Raw genomic sequence first — 15,026 nt, 5'->3', positions numbered from 1 at the left:
CGCAGCCAAAGCTCCCTAATGCCCATGAGAAATGACGTGGATAAGAAAGGAGTGACACACTTGCCAAATACTGGACTGAGCCAAGCTCAATACCAGATAGTTACAGATCCCGCGGACGTCCCAGCTTTCTTGAAATGGCTTTCCTTAGCCAGCTTGCTTGTTTATGTTGCTGCTTTTTCCATTGGTCTAGGACCAAGTAAGTATCCCATTTTTTATTCCTTCCCTCTTTGCCCTTATGAATGCTAACTTGTTGCCTTTGGCCATCAGAACGTCTTAGGGCTATGGTACCTTGCACATGAACCTACTAGACGTAAGATGGGGATAATACTGGCCACCTGACATTTCTACTCATGTGGAAAGTATGCTTGGCTCATACCTCTCTTGTGAGATGTGCAGGGCTGGTATTCAACAGAAGGATTAGTTTTCCATTATCTGTCGCAGGAGGATAATTTAGCAGCAATTGATTGGGGATAAACCAGACCTCAAAAGATGAGTATTGTGCAAGAAATGTGTGTTTTATGAAAGCAGTTTACTGGAATAACATTTTCTCCCATATCATTCCTGAGTGTCTTCGTGAATGGAAGAAAAAAATCAAGCTTTTAGATTTTCTCAAAGACACACTGGTGGATGCATTCAGTAATAATGAAGAACAGGGAACGATGAGTTGGGAAGGAGGGTGGATTATTCCTGTAAGTACTGTATGTTTTATCACCAGAGTAACCTCCCTGAGCACTTTACTCATTAAGCAGGAGAATGGGAGTCAAGTTACTCCCATTCAATACAATATAAACAATTTACAGGGAGATAGCTACACGGTTGTTTAATTTTATATAGCTGGTCTAGTCCAATGACAAAGTTCAAACACCTCTCTTGAGCAAACTCTCTACGGTTTTCTAGAACAGGTTGTTGGTAGCAGTTCCTTGTCTTTTAGCCTCACACACAAAATCCAAACCTCTCTTTAGGGAAGTATAAGTCAACTCTTACAGCTCTCCCTCTCCCCCATTCTTTCCCTCTTTCCCTCTTCCTTTCTTCCTTCCTCTCTCCCACAAAGTTTTGCTGTTGTTGTTTACAAGGATCAGGGACCAAGCAGAGTTGCTCAGATAAAAGGAAACATTGGGGCTTAAGAACATGAGAAGACATTGGTCATGTTGAAGGAGAGGGAATCTCATGGACAAATTTAGGTTTCTGGTTCCAGGACCTGACAATGTTCCTAGAAAGAAAGTCACTTTAGGGCTTTTGCTCTGGTGATCTACTGTTAGGTCATTAACTATTCATTCAGGTGATATGTAGCAAGTGACTAATTTTTTAAGAGCAAACAACTATGCTAGATGTTGAGGAAATCGTAATGAACAAGACAGACACTGTCCCTGTCTTCAAGGAGATGATACTTGAATTAACTGAACTATATTCCCTGTGTCTGCTTCTTTCTGGTCAGCAACCAGCAGATTTGGCCTCCTTAATCTCAGTTAATTAATATCTGCATTTGCACATGACTTATATGGCCTCTACAGCTGCTCTCTTTCCTCACTTTGAAGCCTACTCCCACATCTAACCGAGATCAGTCTCTAGATATTGATTCTTTCAAATTCCAGAGAAAGAGAAGGAATCTGATGGACTCTGTCCTTTGCGACGCAGTCATAAGTGGTTGTGCAGGACACCTCTAGGCCACATGGTCCCAACCATGGACGACCAGAGCTGGCCCTTCATCTGGCGCTGTGAATGGATGGATTTCCTTCTAAGGGACTGTGCATGGGCAGATACGAGTCAATTCTACAACACCATCAGCCTCTGACCTCTCTGACTTGTTTCTGAACCCGGGCCCTCCTTGTTAAGACTTAGCAATGGCAAATATTATTAATGAACAGTTTCCTGAAAACAGGTTTCGACTATTATTTCAGGAATCAGGCGTCTTGGGTGTGTATCTGTGGGACACTTATCTTAGTTCGGGTTGCTATAACAAAAGACCAAAGACCGGATGGCTTAGACAACAAACATTTATTTCTCATCGTCTGGCGGCTGGCAAGTCCAAGATCAAGGTGCTGGCAGGCTTGGTTGTTGGTGAGAGCCCCCCTCCTGATTTGTGATTGGCCATTACCTTCGTAGTGTGTCCTCACATGGCAGAGGGACAGAGAGAGAGACAGAAACAGAGACAGACAAGAGAGAGCTAGCTAGCTTTCTCATGGCTCCACCCTGATGACCCAGTTACCTCCTAAAGTCCCTACCTGCAAATGCTATCCCATTGGGAATTAGGACTTCAACATATGAATTTTATGGGGAACACAAACGTGCGTGCGGTGCAGACAATACTTATGTGGTTACTCTGATGCATAAAGCTAATGAAATTCGAGAGAGCACCTTACACTTTTATTCTCAGAAGCTCCTTGAAGTCCACCAGAAGGGCAACATGTAAGTGTTGTCTCGTACCAAGGAACAACTCAAGCTCCTTTGTGAACTTTTCCATATGAAGGAGTACAATAAGTTTTGCTCATGTGATAAACTTCAGGTGGTATTGTCTCGTTGATTTCCTTTACCAGCATCTTTTTTTCCTATACGTTCATCATATAACTAAAAATCTTCTTTACATCAATTTTCTTGATCCAGTCTTTTACAATATCACGAATCAACTAAGAATCTAAGGAAAGGTGAGCAAAAAGAAAAGGATGCTTTTCTTGCTTTAAGTCAGAGAAACTTTCAGGTGAACAGAGGTGATGATATGGTACATATTATATCAGACATTGATCATAAACCTCCAGAACCCACATACTCATGGTATGAGCTCCTACTTCCTTTCTGTCTTTAGTTTTGGGGTAACTTTGAAAACACGCAGCAAATTCTCCGTCACTAGCTTCCCATTTGATACATTATTGTATTAGAGAAAGAATTCCCCTTTTCAGCAAACTCCGTTTGATTTTGGAAGAAATTATTGGGAGCTGTTTGTTATTTACCCTTTAGGATTCTTGAAATCGTGTTCTCTACTCATTCTTTCAAAATATAATTTAGGCTGTAGATCCAACTCATACGTTTTGACACCTGTTAGGTCAAATACTGTGCTAGGAAGGTTTTACATACTTTGAAGTATTTCGTTTTACCTTCAGGACAAGCCTGTGAAGAAAGAATGGCCACCAAATTTTACAAATGACGGTACTGGGTCTCACAGAGGCCAACGAAGTGACTTGCTCAAATAATTGAAAAGACTCATCTTCTGAAATTCAGTGTTAATCCTCGTCCCAGGCAAGAATAAGCAGGCCTCTGTTGGTCTCGAAAATAAATGTTAATTACTTTTAGTTCCGTCCTCCATGAGGACGCTGTAGAGGCAAGAATGAATGGAAATCGTGTGTCATTGCCCATCACATGAGGCTGTTAAGTGCACCACTCTGCATTTTATGCAAGATAGAGACAGTCCCTCTTTTTCGGAAGCTCTGCTGGGTAAGTGAGCATGTACATTTATCAGGCTAAGCTGCAGGATAAGAGAGAGGGAGGGTAATGATAAGAACACAGAAGTTTCTGATGTGTACTTACTTGAATGACTGAAGTTGACGAAGATAATGTTTGCTGGTTGTTTGGTTAGATTTCAAGCCCGGCCCTAACAAAGACTGAAATAACAGTGAATTCAACAAGATAGGAGTTTCTTTCTCTCTCGCTTAGTGACTGGGCAGTTCTGGGTGCTGTGGAGGCCTCCACGGTCAGGTACCAGAAGCCCCTAGATGGTGTCCCCCAAACCTCCTTGTAGCTAGTACTTCCTTCTTGGTTCTCTGTCCATCATGCTGACTCTTTAAAAATACAAAGATGCGTTTTAAAATTTCATCACCCTTTTCTGATGGCTAATGGGCCCTTGGGAATCAGTGGAAGATGCAAAGTACAGTCAATTAGAGGGAGGCGGGGCATAGGAAGGCCTGGGTAAGGAGGATTGTGAGCAGCTCTGTCGGGGAAGCAGGACCACTGTAAGTGATAGGGGACAAGGAACTTGTCACAAGGGTTGCCCCTCACACAGGGCCCCAGGGAAGAAAGGATGGCCTCAAAGCCACGACAAACTGGAATCCGCGAGAAGAAACTGGAGCTCACGTCTGTCTCCCACCACATCGACTCTGGTGATGCTGGCCACCCGCAGAAAAGCAGGTGTCCTTCTCCGTAGAGCCCTGACAGCAGCAGGAGAGGCCAGAGGAGGAGACTGGGTGCCATTGGCTAGTCCTCATGACCAGCAGGGAAAGGCAGCCGGTCACAGCCCTAGTGACGTCTAGGACCCAGCAGAGGCTGGGTGTCACTTTGGCCTTCCAAGCTTCGTGCAAATTTCTCTTCTGGCCAACCCTCACCAGAACTACCCAGGGGAGGGAACTCTGGGAAACATAGTTCCAGCTCAGCTCAATGGATGCAGTACAAAACCGCCATAGTAATTAACTCCGGACTAAGAAAGAATAGATGTGAATGTGGCCAAAAACATTCCAGAAGGTCAAGGGCCCTGAATGCTGTCTTCAAATGCCGTGATAGATATTTATTTCTGTTAGATATTGTTTCTCTTATTCCTGTGATAGATATTTATTAAGTTGTTAACATGTATGACTAGCTTCCATTCCATCTACTTCTAAAAAAGAGGTGAGATCATTAAATTAATGTCTCTTGGCTTTCATTTCTTTAGCTATAAAACAAACAAAAAAGACTCTTTTGCTAATGCATTATAAAAGCCTCCACATCTATTTTCTCAGGAATGTTCATTATCTCCCGGCAGCTGATGACTCTCACTTATCTCTAGTTCTATCGTGTCACAGGGCTTCGAGCTCCTTTTTTTCCTAATGAGTACGGGATTTTTCCACTTTGATGCTTCACTGTAAGCCCAATGCAAGAAGCTCATCGCTGAATTCTTTTCTCCCTGAGACCAGGGGGAACGGCCCTTTCTTTTCCATGCTGTCTGTCATTCAGTCTGATGCTCTGATGCCTTTTCCCAATCCAGTCAATGACCAAACGCTCTCGCATTCCCGCTCACAAATGCCTCCTGTGTTGAGCTTTTCCTTCCCGTTTCTGCCATCATAGTCGACCCCTTAGGAGCTCGCTCTTTGATTCCCGGCAGACGCTTCCCGTAATTCTCTTACATTGCAGATCCTTCCCATGCCCTCCCGTCCAACATAGGGGCCCCCTTAAATACCTTGTTCCTCGTATCACCACAGCTCACAAATCTCCCATGGTTTCCTGCTTTCTACCACATCGGAGAAGTCCAATGCCTTTCAAGATGAAACGAAGATTAGACATTCCCTAGTCCAACGTATTCCTTTTGTAGAAAAGAAAGAAGTCCATGAGATTGAGAGCACACAGACGTGGGACCAGATCGCCAGGCATCTGGAGCCTCATCCGTCCTCTTTCTAGTACTCCCTCGCCCACCTCTCAGGGAAAGATGGTATGATTTCCAAGGCCCTCCATCATCTTCCCAGCTCCATTTTGTAGCCAGTGGCCTTGTGCTCCGGTGCCACCACTCATACAGAAGCACGTGTAGACTCCGAATGGACGGCAAAGGGAGGGGCAGCCCTGCCCCCGTGTAGTGAGGTCACGCTTTACCTCTCGGAGCTGCTGTGTCTCCACGGCTCCACACCCCGGTCGAGAGACACATGCCCTTGTCATGGTTCCTTTTCCTCCCCCCTCCCCTCTTCCCAGATCCCGCCTATCTTTAGAGCTCAGTATAAGTCTCGTCTCCTTTAGGAATTCACTCGGTTTCTTAGAGGTCTTTGTTTGTATGAACTACGAAGTATTTCTAGTGTAGAGCGGTCTGGTCCGGGGCCACGGAAGAGCCTGAATGTAAAATCAGAAAAGCTGGGTTCTTCTGATTCCAGCTTTTCTACCTACTGGCCGTGGGATCTTAAAGCCATGTATCTTCTCTGAAGCCGATTCTAATCTATGAATTGTGCATAATGACCCTTGCTCGATCTCACAGGGTAGAGTGAGTGCCAAGTGAGTTGAAGCACGTGCGACTGTTTGGGATGCTGTTGAGTCTGGTGTAAGTGGAAGTCACATGTGTGATAACACCACTGAGGCCTTAATGATGAAGTGTATTGCTTCGTTATGTTTGTTTTGGCTTATTAAGCAAACATCGTTATTAGAATAAGGCCTTTGGGGAAAGAAATAACATCTCATGTTGGTTTTTTCCTTCTCCTCCTTTAAGTGAGCACTACATAAGTCTGTTTGAAAACCATGAAGGAAGGCATGTGTGTTTCTAAGAGGAGGAGTTGGGGGAAAAGGAGTTTTAAAATGAGATACAAATATAAGAAAGGTCTCGAAGTGTGGTTTTTACGTGTGTCAAGCCTTCCAGGGCAGGCGAGGCACCGTGTGAGCTATCCCTGCTAGCCACCATCGCGAGGCTCTTTGCGGAACAATCCATCACTTGGGAATATTTCCAAAAATCTCTTTCTGGTTTGGCCCGTCAGATACGATATAGGGAAGTTAGGAGGCCTTGAAAAGAGGTAGTGGGAGGCACTTAGGGCTTTTCTTTGTCAAGTCGTGAAGCATTATTGGGGAATTTCAGACTCAGAGTATCTAAAAGTCCCCCCAATTTTTCTTGGACATCTCTACCTTGAGTTCTTTCTGCTAAGGAGGTAGAGAATCTCATGGTTGAAGGAGGTTTGGGTGTGGGAGAAGAAATGACCCTTTGTCTCATGGTTTCCCCAGCTTATAATTGCAGTTCCAAGGACTGAGCTGGGTGACATGTAGGTAACAAGATATGGGTTCAATTACTAAGAAAAGGAAAAGTGTGGATTTTGGAGTAGGGTGCTGCATGGAGGTGAATCTCCACTCTGCTAGCTGTGCAACCTTGAGGAAGTTAGTTAACTTCTCTGTGCCTCATTTTTTATCACTTGTAAATATGGATATGATTAATAATTAAATCATAGCCTTGTTAAGATTAAATCGGCTCATAATAAAGTCCTTAAAGACTGGCACTCAGAGTGCCATATAAGTACATGTTGAGTAAAAGAAATAAATAAGCTTAGGGGTGCCTGGGTGGCTCAGTCGGACTTCGGCTCAGGTCATGATCTCGCGGTTCGTGAGTTGGAGCCCCCACAGGGCTCTGTGCTGACAGCTCAGAGCCTGGAGCCTGCTTCGGATTCTGTGTCTCCCTCTCTCTCCGCTCCTTCCCCACTCATGCTCTGTCTCTCTCTGTCTCTCAAAACTAAACATTATTTAAAAAAAAAGAAAGAAAGAAAGAAGCCTAAAGATTGGGTATTCACTCATGAATCTGTGGGGGCACGCAGTCTGAGGCAGAATCCCAAATCTTCCCCTCTGGTGAGAACCAATGGTTATTTCATACACGTGGTTTGGGTTATTGATTCTTCTAGAGTTTTCAGAAGGGATCTGGTAACTGTCTTTTTTTTTTCTTGCCAAGAGTCAGTCATTTATGTCTGTATATTATGTTGTAGTTTTTTTCTTTTTAAAGAAAACATAACCTAGGAATCCCAACTTGGTCACCAAAATTGTATTCTAGATCATTAGTATAAACCTTGCAAGCCAGTTGGAGTTTAAAGATTTTTATTAGGAGCAAGGTTTTCATACCAGATCTTGAATGCATAATAAAACTTACTAATCTGATGTGATTATTGCCCAGGTATTTCATTTAAAGAGTTTATTGCTTGTAATAGATGCAAATCCTTTGTGTATAAAGGGAGTTAGCTGCTTTTCTAAAGTAAAATTGAAAGCAAGATTAAACTGTTTTTATTAAGTCTTCTTAAATCTGGATTGGCTTAGAACAACATTCCTTAATTGTATTAGATCACAACATAGTTTCTTCAGCCAAAAAAAAAGTGTTTCTATTTTTAGGTTAAAGTACATGCCCTACATCATTTTATTTTCTGGTCCTCTGTTTCCCTCCGTGTAACATCATAAAGCTTGGCCTAGAATTTGAATTCAGAAGGGGGCATGAATTTGGTCGGTACCAAGTAATCTTATGTATTTTATTTTATGCGTCTAATATACTATTCAGGGAAGGAATCCATAGTCTTAATCCGCTTGCTGAAGGGCTCATGGCCTAAAGTCTCTGCCTTCCATTTTTCTGTTACTCATCCAAAAACTCTTCCATCAAAAGAAATCAGGATATAGACGCCACTGCTGCTATTAGAGACATTTATTTAACATTCTACTTTCCATACCTCGTTTTTCACTTTAAAATACGTTCAAAATCGGAATCTTACCCTCTCCTGTGCTTCTCGGGTGGTCCTGATCGTCACTTAGCTCCTTCTAATTACAGAATATTTGTCCATCATGGTTCCAACTTCAGGGTTGAACCAGAGGTTCCTTACACCGTGAGGACATAGACCCACAGGAAGATTTCTCTTTGACTCACGTTCAAAAGTAAAGCACAGATGAGCCCAAACCCGAGGCGTGGAATTATGAGCTCATGAGTTCGTTTGAGGTGACATTTGTGTAGAAACCCAGCCCTCCTTAAAGTGGCCACCGTAACACAGAAAAATGTGTGTGGCTGTTCTTTTCACAATAATTAGGGCTTTTTAAAATCCAAACCTTCCTATGTTCATAAATTAATGAATTAACCTCTTCCATCTCGTGACTAGTCTCTATTCATGAAAGCAGATGGAAGGAATTTGTCCGACGTCACATGCTAAGTTCGGTAATGAGACTGTGGCTGTTATCTTTTAACTACCTTTGTATTCACCCATTCAAGCACAACCTTACACTGCAGGCTGAGTGACAGGTGCCACCAAAGTGCCTCCCAGAGCCCTTCTACTAAATAGGCAGAAGTTCCAGCAAGAAAGCGACTTGCGGGGACCCAGAGGAGGAGGGAGAGCGAGGAAGCAGCGATTGGGGGGAGGGGTCATCAGTTCACTCGCTTATGCGGCATATGTGTATTGCTCACCCATGACATACGGGGCTCAGTGGTGTGGCGATTCGGGGTGGGTGAGCGAGGCTCACGATGTGCCCTCGTGAGCCCAGTGATGGGGACAGGCAATAAGCAAGAAAATGACTACATGTGTGATACAGTGTCAAGAGGAGAGAAATGCTCACATCTAGCTTTAGGTAAGAGTAGTAAAGAAATAATGGAAAGGATAAATGGAACAGCCTGTGTGGAGGAGGTCGAAAGGTCACAGAAAGCCTTTCTGGTGTGGTGACATTGGGCCAATGCTCGTATGAAGAAAGTGGTGTGAAAATCTGGGGGCAGGGAGTTTGAATCAGGGGTGATGGCAGGTCAAGGGGCCTTGAGGGGACATGAGCTTGACTGAAGATTTAGCAGAACAGCAAGAAAGCCTGTTGAGGCTGTACCACGGGGTATTTGAATTCGGACCAGGCTTTGACATCTGACTGCCTGGCCTCGAATCTCAGGTCCAGGGTATGGAACTTTGGGCAAGTCAGTTCATCTCTCGAGGTTTCAATTTCCTTATCTAGAAAATGGGACAATACTGTCTGCCTCACAGTGTAATCCGTGGGGTTAAGTGAGGCAATCTATATCAAGCATTCCTAGTTCAGTGCCTGATGTCCCGTGTGGACTCAATACAGCTAGTTATTATGCTAATAAATGTCAGACAAGACGTGAATAGTTCTGATAATGCCACCACTGACCGCAGCAGGCGTTTTGTTCAAGCCATGTCAGGACACATGGGAAGTACCTCACGGCCCTATGTTGAATTACGATGCCATGGTCCTCATCACCTCCCTTCTATACACTATTCCACTTGGGTCAAGACTAAAATGAATAGATTTGGGTCTTAAAATATCTTTTAATTCTGGATTACCTGCAGTCAAGAGAGCTTCCTAGGAAACCAGACATGGCTTAGAGAAGGTCCTGAAGCTTTGGTGAAAGGTGTGAGGTAGGCTGAGAAACACCCACTGTCCACTCTTCTACGTTGGTGAACTAATTCAGACTATATGTCCTATGTGTACACAACCTCTATCTTGTTCATTGTTGTTTCCTCCAGCCTAACCTAGGGCCTGGCCCACAGCAGGGGTGCAATAAATATGTGTTGTAGGAGTCAAAAAAAGTGTTTCTGGAACTCTCTCAGCTTCTGGGACTAAAGCGGAGCTCTCTGTCTAGTTTGGGGTTGATACATCCTGATCTCCTCTGGTATATGAGTCAGTGTATAGGGAATTAGAGATGCATGTATGGTGTATGGAACCTGTGTACCTTTCACCAAAAATTATACCTGAATACAGCTACTCAATTCAGGATGCAAGGCCATCTCCAATATTTGATGACCTAAGAAGTTTTACATTTTAAATTTCCTAAAATTAAGGCCATTAAAAAGTTGTAGCGTTATACAAAATATTCATCTCCAGATTTCTATTGTTTTCCCCAAATACAAGACCCAGTCCTTCCTTTGAAAACAAAGATTAAGATTAGCAATGTCATGGAATAATGTTCCATACCTTGGTTTAGTAATTAGGTGTATTTAAACTTGACTCTACAGAAAAGATTTGAGTCAATTCCTTCACAGTTTTCCTAAGAGAAATATGTGAAAATCTGAACCTGGCATTTGAGACTTGTTTTTGCTTTTTAATTAATATTAGAGTTTACAGAAATATTTCAATGGATTATCTCAGGCTTAACAATCCCATTGAATCCATCAGATGTAAATGGGCAGTCCACAGTTAGTAATAAAAGATCTTTGTAGAAAAATCATACCATTGCCACAAGTAATCAAACTCTCAAGAACTGTAAACTGGCTGATATTTTAGCCCACTTGCAAGCTAACAACAGAAAACAAGCTAACCACAAAGAGAACGAGATAATCCCTGCACATATTATGGGTTATTTTTGAAAAGAGGAGCCCCAAGCCTAGAGAACCCAAATCTTTTATAATAGACAGTAAGCCAGCCTGATTTCTTCCATGGAAGACATTATCTTTAATTTATTGGGTTGTAAACAAACCTTTGCTCCGGAGGAGACCCTATCTCTGTCTTCCAAGGCTGTTTGTTATACAAAAATCCTTAGGAAGACAGCCCAGACCAAAGACAGTCAGCGCTTTTGCTCAGAAGATACGCAGAACTGTGAGAGAGCCACAGAGAATTGTCTCTCAAGTCAAGTAACCCCCAAAAGCTTTTATGTTTTCAATAAGAAACCAGAATTTTTTTAAGTTGCAAAAACTGTAGAGTCTAACTTTTTGTGTGGTTTAGTTTTACGGAGTCTAGCCAGCTTTTTGGAGGATGGGTTAGCAGTAGGAAGCATAAGACTCCTCTGCCATAACATTCAAATTTAGATTTTATACCCAAATAACTCTAGTTCTTCAAAAAGCAATTGTTCATGTGATGTTTGCATAGCTAAAGATTTTGATAGTTCCGGGATGTGAAACAGCAGGTTCTAATTTGGAAGCTGCTTCACTCTAAGATATATTGGGTTTAGAACACAGAAGCATACAGACCAGAGTACATTGAATGTTTCAAAAAAGATTTCAGTATTCTTCATATTGCCTCCTAGGCTCTAGGGCTTTAATATTCAGAATCATGACTGTTCAAGGCAGTTTTAGTGATCATCTTTTTTCCCCTACAATTCTTATAGGATAGTTACATACCTTTAGAGAAAAGGCATACTGCATACATTATTATGCCTTATTTTATTTATTTAATTTTTTTAATGTTTACATTTGAGAGAGAGAGAGAGAGAGAGAGAGAGACAGAGTGTGAGTGGGGGAGGGGCAGAGAAAGAGGGAGACACAGAATCCGAAGCAGGTCCCAGGCTCTGAGCTGTCAGCACAGAGCCTGATGCGGGGCTCAAACTCTCAAACCATGAGCTCATGACCTGAGCTGAAGTCAGATGCTTCACTGAGCCACGAGGTGTCCCCCAAATTATTATGCTACAAACGTGTGGATCTTATTATCAACTGTAGCCACTAAACAATCATAGTCACACATTAGTCTGTGTTAAGTGTAAGTGTTAAGTGCGTAAGTTTAAGATCTTTCCAAATTTTTTTTCTTTTAGATCTTAGGCTTCAGTTATCACCAATATTCCCACCCGTACTCTTCCTTTTTTCCAATTAATGAAGTTAAAGACCATGTTGATTGATGAAAATGATGATTTATTTGGTGCTCTGATGTGAATCACTAAAATAATGCAAAGTAAATTAAAAAATGGTGCCTGAATAGTTTTATACTAAGTTTGCATCTGAGCGAAAGAGGAAAGGCTTAAAGAAATACGTGCCCTTGGGGTGCCTGGGTGGCTCGGTCGGTTAAGCCTCCGACTTCGGCTCAGGTCACCACCTCACGGTCCGTGAGTTCGAGCCCTGCCTCGGGCTCTGTGCTGAAAGAAATATGTGCCCTTGCCCAGTGAAGTCCTATTTTCCTCTTTGGAGTTACATGAAGCAGGAAACCAGTACCTAACAGCAGCAGTGTAAAAATTGCATTTTTGTAGCGTGAGCATAACTCAACACTTAATGAAAGGACACCATCAGTTCCGTTACCATGGGCAACTGTTCCCATAAAACAAGTGCTGAACTTCCCTCTCAGTCGGCACCACAGCGTAGTCCTGTGCCCTTGAAGCCTGTGAATATCACACAGTTAAGATGTTAAAGAAACAGACTAAGGTTTTAATACTGTCCTGATCAACCCAAGCATTCCTTTGCTACTTTATGTTTTCCGGAGCACGATGTTAAGAATTTTTCCGAGGAATATTTGCAACATTTAAAAACCAGAATACCTTTCTGATTAAGCCCAAAGCAATCATCAAAAAAGCGCCGCATAATGTATTAGCTCTGAAGCATGACATTCAAATTATAGTTTAGACAAGAAAAGACTAATTTCTCGTAACTCCTTTTTTTATTTTTCGTTTTGAATCCTAGTTCAGTGGTCCGAAAATTGGGATAGTCGTACTCCTAGAGGTTCATTTTCCAGAGTACTCCTTCAATGGTACATCAAAGAAAATAAATTTCTTGATTCTTTAGGGAAAATCTGTTCCCTAAATTTTCTTCTTCCTCATCTCCATTGTAATAACTGTTGTTAAAGCACACCCATTACCCATCAGGAAACCTTTTTATTATGACACATGTCCCAAATTATAAAAACCTCAGGAGCACTAATCAAAAAAATAATTGGAAATATTGCTGTATTGAGGAGGGCACCTTTTGGGATGAGCACTGGGTGTTGTATGAAAACCAATTTGACAATAAATTTCATATACTGAATTCAAAAAAAGGAAATATTGCTGTAGGTATGGTATGGAAAAATGAGGATGACTAGATAATCATCTTTTCATAAACCTAGATATTTCCAATAATTTACTTTCAACAAAATTAAAGAATGATCTAACCAAGTTATGAGCTGATATATCATTACAAATAACTTGTTTTGTTAATGCAAAGAACTGAGTGATACTGCTGTTATAAAATTTCTTCAACTCCCCATCTTTTCTCATTATTCTTGAGAACAATGAATTTCATCTAAAGAGTAGAAATGTACCGTATTGTTCTAGAAGTGACATTCACCCACACATACATGATAAAGAAAAAACTCCCCAGTCAATTAAGAGGTTTTTTTTTCAATACATTTCACTTTTCATATCTGATAGTTATTTCTAAAGATTTGTAACGTATTTCTATAATTTTCATCCATTTTGTATTAATTATTGTGTTAATACCTGAGGGAAAAAATACCAAAATCTCTTAGGGGAAATTTAAAAATCCGTAAAATTTCAATTTAAGGTAATTTTTTTTCAGAGAATTATGATGGAGTGATCAAAAGACTTTCAAGTTTAAAAATGCATTACAAAAGGATAAAATACCAAGTTCAAGGTGAAAAAACTATATAAAATTGATGTTAAGTACCTCATTCCTGTATTTTTTAAATGGATGATGATGAATATCAGATAGGTATAGTATTTCATAGAATGATAAGTGTTCTATTTTATATTAGAGTGTATAATACCATAGAAGTTGCATTCTTTGCTATCAGTTAAATTTATGGTGAAAGGGAGTTTGATGCTGGCTTATAAAGAAAGAAAGTACTTAGTTTTTCAAATTATTTTAAAGGTTACAATAGAAGAAAGTTTGAAGACCACTGCCAATAGCTTTTTCTTATTTCCAACTGGTTCCTGCTCACAAAGGAGTTCCATGATCAATTCTGGCATTTTTTAAACAGAGGGTTATTCGATTTATTCCAATTTCCCCTACAATATTTTCAAACAATCAGTTGGTGTTGACTAGAGATCATGAAGATAGAAAGATTGGGGAACATTGAGACTTTCTTTTGTTGCTTTTTCTTGGTTTAAGTAATACAAAATAGTATTCTTGAATAAAATATTTGAGAAGAGGCCAGGCATGAGCAAAACTCAGAGAGACTGAGAGAAAGGAGAATATAAGAATAAAAATAAAAATAAGCAAAAGCTATTGTGTCATCACTGATGTTGGAAATGGTGCTCTACAGTGCAGGGTACTTTTAAAGAGCACACTTTTCCTATTTAGGGAACTTCCGAAGCCAGGATTTGAACATCTGGTTGGGAGGAAATGGGCCTATTTCCCTCTCACATTCATATTTTAAAGGACCTGTTGGCAGACAGAGAGCTAGGTCTGCCCTGCGCTGTGTGCATAGGCAATAAAAGTCATGGGATTTAGCTTTACTTCTGCCAAGTGTGGAACACTGATTTCTCAGCAAGTCAGGTTGTTGAAAATTCTGCACCCTGAGTGTAGAACTTCCTCCAAAGTTGCTAGGAATTCTCTGGTAAGAGTTTGAGACCTCCACGAACTTTTCAAACCTGGAGCTAGCATGCCAGGAGGTTCAGGAAAAGCTCGAGCCAAATGGAAGGTGTGCCTGGAGAGCCGTGATAGCCTTGGTGGCTCATATGGAGGGGGTGGAGATAAGCAGGCAGTTTACCTTTGGGTGGGCTGGGTCATCTCCACTGATGGCCCCTACCAATGCAAGCCCTTGTCCTCCATGGCACATGGGGACACGTCAACATATTTTTTGACACTGTGTCCAGCCGTCAACACTGTCTGCAGATCTCACCCGGATCAGCCGCGTTCTGACGGGCAGCCGTGGTGATTCAGTAGCATGTGAAATACAAGTTCCAATACTTGTGGACAAATTGTGTCCTGGCAAGTCCAAAATCTCCTCTATCCTCG

At 41.6% G+C, this 15,026-nt stretch overlaps 1 protein-coding gene across 2 annotated transcripts in view; it reads left to right on the top strand.

The window, feature by feature from the left end:
- Positions 1–15,026, top strand: part of SLC2A12 (solute carrier family 2 member 12) — a 58,935-nt gene that overhangs the window by 20,866 nt on the left and 23,043 nt on the right. For both annotated transcript variants that reach the window (XM_049652974.1, XM_049652973.1), the window contains exon 2: positions 1–196. This exon is cut by the window's left edge and continues 1,136 nt beyond it. In XM_049652974.1, coding sequence (XP_049508931.1) covers positions 1–196 — 196 coding nt within the window. The remainder of the gene's footprint in view (positions 197–15,026) is intronic.

The sequence above is a fragment of the Panthera uncia genome, assembly GCF_023721935.1.
Source record: "Panthera uncia isolate 11264 chromosome B2 unlocalized genomic scaffold, Puncia_PCG_1.0 HiC_scaffold_24, whole genome shotgun sequence".
Taxonomy (NCBI): domain Eukaryota; kingdom Metazoa; phylum Chordata; class Mammalia; order Carnivora; family Felidae; genus Panthera; species Panthera uncia.
This window is presented reverse-complemented; position numbering and strand designations above follow the sequence as displayed.